The 5750-nt window shown below is 46.7% G+C and overlaps 1 protein-coding gene across 1 annotated transcript; it reads left to right on the top strand.

The window, feature by feature from the left end:
• The first annotated feature begins 914 nt into the window (after positions 1-914).
• LOC117562807 (homeobox protein Hox-B6a-like) lies at positions 915-4936 on the top strand. Its single transcript, XM_034240709.1, is given in 3 exon segments — positions 915-1373; positions 1375-1745; positions 3763-4936. Coding segments are annotated over 3 exon segments (843 nt in total). The 5' UTR covers positions 915-1182; the 3' UTR covers positions 4044-4936.
• Positions 4937-5750: the final 814 nt, after the last annotated feature.

The raw sequence follows: 5750 nt of genomic DNA, 5'->3' as shown, positions 1-5750 counted from the left end.
AGGCCTAATGTAAGGAGAGGACACAACACACACACACACACACACATTGCAATGGGGGTGCATACATATACCAACCGACCCAAATATACCAATTACAAATGTACAAACACCTCAATTATAGACGGTGATAGCCCACATTTTATTGTAGGGTCACACACAGCCACAACACACCACAACACACACAACACACACACACACACACACACACACACACAACACACACATGCACACACACACACAAGGACTCGGTGCGCTTCTGGCTGGGATTTACGCGCTCCAAATTCATTTTAATACGCTCGGTGTTATGTGCAAAAGCGCCGGGAATATGTTTTATTATTGGGTTGGCCTCTGGTGGTGCAGCAGCAACCATCCCCTCAAGGAGAGGGGGGCGCGTGCGTGTGCATGAGTTGCTGTGTTTTATGGTTCCAACAACAGACGGAGGAGGACACACGGGGAGAGAAAGAATCAATTTTACGCGCGGAGGATTCCGGTGTTATTGCGCCAATCTCACCGGGAACCGGAGGAAGATTGGAAAGAGAAATGCAATGAGAATTAGAGAGAGTCTGAGATTGTGGAAGGGAAATAGGAAAGGGGAGAGGTGGTGGTTGTGGGGGGGGGGGGCGGTAGTACCAAGCCCCCCCTCCCTATTCTTCCTCCTCGTCTTCCTCTAACGAATGCCAGGCACGGAAGCTTCCCATTGGTCAGTGAGAGGTCAGCTGGTCTCTGCCTCCCCCGGTATACCCCTCCTCACCCCATCCCGTCTTCTCCACACAAACACACACACACGGACCCCCCCCCCCCCCTCTTTCTCTCTGTGTCCCACACTGGCACTCAGCCACCCCAGATACCCCCCCCCCCCCCCCGTCTCCCCTCACCCTCACCCTCCCTCACCCCACTCCTCCCAATCTGCGATAAACTAAGTGATAGCAGCAGCCCGTCGGACTGTGGGCTATAAAACACAACAAATCATAAAGTGCAGGCAGGGGAAGGCAGGAGGACGGGAGGGAGAACCGTTAGCCGTTAGCCGTTAGCCTCCTTCTACTCCTCCTTCTTCTTCTCTTCTTCTTCTTCTTCTTCACCGTGTGAACGTTGTTGTTGTGTTTGTTCCGTTCCCTCTTATCCTCCCCTCTCCTTTTCTTCTCTCCTTTCTTCTTTTCCTTTTCCTTCTTCTTTATCCTCCCGATGAGTTCCTATTTTGTCAACTCCACTTTCCCGGTGACGTTACCGGGAACGGGTGCCGGCGGACAGTCGGCGGAGTCGTTCCTCGGTCAGATCCCGCTTTACTCGTCGGGATACGCCGCTGACCACCCGCTCCGGCACTACTCGGGGGCGGCAGCCGTCACCGCCGCCGCTGCCGCCGTTGCGTACGGTGCGAGCGGCGGCGGTGCACCAGGACAAATCGTATCCGGCGTCCAGCTACTACCAGCAGGCGGTGAACGGAGGGTACGGCGGGCACCGGGGTGCGCCAGGGGTTGGTCTAGGGGGCGCAACAGGAGCCGGTGCATGCGACTACGCCACGGCAGCGGCGGCCGCGGCGGCTGCGGCTGTGGCGACGAGCTTTTACCGGGAAAAGGAGCACCAATGCAGCCTGGAGGAGCACCAGCTCGCCCTGAGCCAGGAAGGCATGCACCGTAAAGCGGAGTGCGCGGGTCTGAGTGGGAAAGGGATGTTCGGGGACCCGATGGACGACAAGCATTCATCAGCCCCCATTTACCCGTGGATGCAGCGGATGAACTCGTGCAACGGTGAGTCTTCTCCTTCCTTTCCTTGCATATTTTATGATCCCCCCATAAAACTGACGTTTGTTTCCTCTGCCAGCCGCGCTGCTGTCTTTCCTCTCTCCTCTTCCTCCTCCTCCTCCTCCTCCTCTCTCTGTAGCTGCTTTATGATCCCCGTTTGTTGGCCTGTCAGTCAGTCATGTGCTCGGTATTTTATTGTCCATCATAAACCGGGTTTGTTTGGGTTGGAGCTCCTGTTACTGTATGTGACCCGCTGACCGGCTGCTACCGAGCAGAGGAAGACAGTCAGAGAGGAAGAGGCTGTCAGGGAGTGTTGTGGGAGAAACAATGAACAGATAGAGGGAGAGATAAAAAGCACGAGTCAGTGATCTATTTACTGTCTCTGTCTTTTTGTGTTTTATTTCCTTACAAACATTATTGTTTTTTCGAATTGGATTTAGAAACAAGCTTAAAATTAAATTATTATTATTATCACCTTCTTACCTTGTAATAGTATAACATGTCTCTTTTGCAAACTTGTACATATCCTGCTACGATAAACGGAAACCATCTCAGTTCCTGCTCTCATGTTTCATCATCATTCCTCTTCTCTTATCCAACAGAGCATGTTGTTGACCTTTTATCGTTGACGGTGTTTATTCATAATGTAACAGATTATGTAAATCTATACTGGGTTAATAATCTGCCACTTTTGGAGTTAAAATGAGGGTGCATGACCAGTTTAGGGGGGGGGGTAGTTAAAAAAACAGCCCGAAATAAGCATGTCCTGTTTTACACTGTAAATCAACTTTGAGTATAAGGGTCTCTGCCGCTAACCCGAGGGTCTTTCTTGTGTCAAAGAGAAACGCGGTGTGGTTAGTGAGTAACGGAGGATGATGGGGGGCTTCTGTTGTATAGAACACTCCGAGGCAAAAGGGGTGAGGTCTGCAGAAAATATATATAAGGATACACATATAAGAAATACAGCTCGAGCTACGTGACAGTTAATGATGTAGCTGACAGCAGAGTGGGCACAGAAACGCTGAGTGCCTCTCCATAACTTGGTTGGGAGAACTTATTATTTATGACTCTTTACATTCTGATATTTGCTGTGAGCATGGTGCGGTGCCCCCCCCCCCCCCCCCCCCCCCCCCCCCCCCCATGCTCAGATCGATACAGACAGAACTGAAGCTGCTGAACTGACAACATGGCGATGTGTTTACCACCGGGGGCCAAATACTGTTAGTGAAGATCAGAGGAGACTCAGGCCATGGAAGCTGATCTTCTCCAGGGGAAAACCCTCTGAAATATTACCCTTAGTGTTTCTTTTCTCTAGTATAATGAATATTATTGTTGTCGTAATTTGTGCTGGAAAACAGCAACAATGCGATTCTTTATTCACTGATCAATGCTGCTATTCACGGTATGACATTAAAATGTCATTTGTGGAAATGAAATAGCTCAAATACATTTGTTTGTTCTTTTTATGACTTATTTTGGTTCCACATAAAGTCAAAATCATAAAGCCAGCCATTATAAGGAGAATATAAGTGTCGGTTTGATAATGGTTTGATTTATTTACATATATTATACATGAAATAAAGCGACTGCAGCGGGTTTGCAAGAATAACATAGATATTTTCCTCTTCCTCTCATGTATAAATATAGATGAACACCTATGACATGCACTTCTCAAATAGATTTAGCTCACCATATCAGAATGTGTATGCACGTTTAATTGAAGGTATAAACACACAACACGTCTACACAGTAAAAAGGATGGTCGAGTCCTAAAGTTACAAATAAAGTGCCTGAAAGACAGAAAGTAGGCTACATTTAATAAAAAGACAAACTAAGCAGAATATCAATTCAGGTGGTATTTTCGGAGTGTGACAAAACCCTAGTTTAAAAATGTGACTGTTGGGTGGCGTGACTTATCTATTGAATATGTAAATATGCAGAACCTCCAACCTCCCGCCATTATAGGTTATTCTTATTTTTTTGTGACTTTGTTAAAATGTAACTTTGTGTGTTCCTCTCTCAGGGACCTTTGGCAGCCCCGGGAGGCGCGGGCGGCAGACGTACACGCGCTACCAGACGCTCGAGCTAGAGAAGGAGTTCCACTTCAACCGGTACCTCACGCGGCGGCGGCGGATTGAGATCGCGCACGCGCTCTGCCTCACGGAGCGGCAGATCAAGATCTGGTTCCAGAACCGGAGGATGAAGTGGAAGAAGGAAAACAAGCTGATGAACTCCTCTTCTTCCTCATCCTCCTCTTCCTCCACGGTGAACGGTGTGGAGGAAGAGGAGAAACGGACGGAGTGAAAAAAAAGACTGATGTAAAAAGACACTTGAAAAAAGGAAGATGGAGAAAAAGACATGGTGGTTAATCCCTTTCCGTTTTCGTCCAGACTTGTGTCTGCTAGGAAACTCCTGGAACAAGTATTTTAATTTAACTTTGTTTACCTGAGCAGTGGTGAAACATTTACAGGACAGGAGGACGGGGAGAGGAATACTTTTTGGATCCCTCGTGAAATGTTTCCAACTCTTTGTGTGGTCTCAACATTGGGAAATCATTCGTAAGAGACTCGTGAAGCAACCACGTGACTGTTGAAAACACATCTACTAATTAGAAATATAAAAAAGAGAAACACAAACTTAAAATGTGAGAGGGGATGGTGTTGTATTTTGAAGTACGTCAATTAGTAACAGGCCCCATGTTTTGTTGCATTCCGAGAACACCACCTCACTTCTTATTCTACCTAGTTTTTATTTCTGTCAAATGTACTTCCTGTCTGTCAGGCACTTATTTTGAAGCTTAAGGACTCGACCATCCTTTTTTCTACTTATTTGTAAACGTGTTGTGTGTATTATACCTTCAATTAACGTGCGTACACACACGAGGCGGGAGGGAAAGCTATTTGAGGAGTGTATGTGGTGTTCATATTTAAACTGTATAGAAATAAGAAACGAAAAAATCATGTAAATGCAGGTCGGGGAGGTTGGGGTGGGGGGGGTTATTCCACCTTTCTAGGTGTTTTCCAAGAGGGGGTGTTAACCTATGTTTTTCTCCAAACTACCTAAAGACGTTCAGGAAAGCGTTATATATATTTTATGGATTTTTACATTGTTTATGTTAGTGTTTTTGTCCAGTAATTACGTATATACCTATGAGAAATGTTCAATAAAATGTTAAGTATGTATTGGTTAAGATTCTTCATGTTGTTGGTTTTTCGGTGTGTTTTTTTTTAGTCTATACAACAGTAGTATTTTAGTTTCCAAAGTGAACATCGAGGAATAGTTTCATTTTGATTTAGTGCCCCACTTACACCCGCGCATAAAGACTCGTAAACCTTTTACCCTCTAAATCATGCACGCACATATTTACGGCGCGAGAGGCAGCGCACGCGTTTTTCTTTTTGGAAATGACAAGGGGCGCGAGCTCTCGCTGATGGCCGGCTGCACTAATTGATGACCAGCCCAAGAGAGAAAGTTGACCTGTCCTCGAGCCGAGCAGACAGACCCGTCACACACACACACACACACACACACACACACACACACACACACACACACACACACACACACACACACACACACACACACACACACACTTCACCAGGCAAAGTGGACAATGTCCTCGTGACCCTTTGAACTCTGCGTGTCCTCTGAGTGACCGGCGCGCGGGGTCCATCTCTCGGCAGGATAGCGGCTTGGGATTCAGCGACGCAAGCGCGTTAACGCTAAAGGACCTCTTTACCTTTTACATGATATTTAGCTGGTATTTCGTCCAAAGTGAATAACATACACTTCAATACTATATATTTGCCCGTGGGAGCAATGTTGGTGCTAATCATATGACCCAACAACACAAAAATATGTTCACTGCGGGGGCTGGGATCGAACCACTGACCCTCTGATCGGTGGATCAGCCGTCCTTTCGACATAATCTTATTTCTAGCAAATTATGTGTGTGGTGACAAATTAAAACATGCACTCTAACAACATTAGCAGTTTAATCAACAGAAAATG

This window comes from Gymnodraco acuticeps, unplaced genomic scaffold, assembly GCF_902827175.1.
Source record: "Gymnodraco acuticeps unplaced genomic scaffold, fGymAcu1.1, whole genome shotgun sequence".
NCBI lineage: Eukaryota > Metazoa > Chordata > Actinopteri > Perciformes > Bathydraconidae > Gymnodraco > Gymnodraco acuticeps.
Note: the sequence above shows the minus strand (reverse complement) of the source record. Positions and strands in the feature narration are given on the sequence as shown.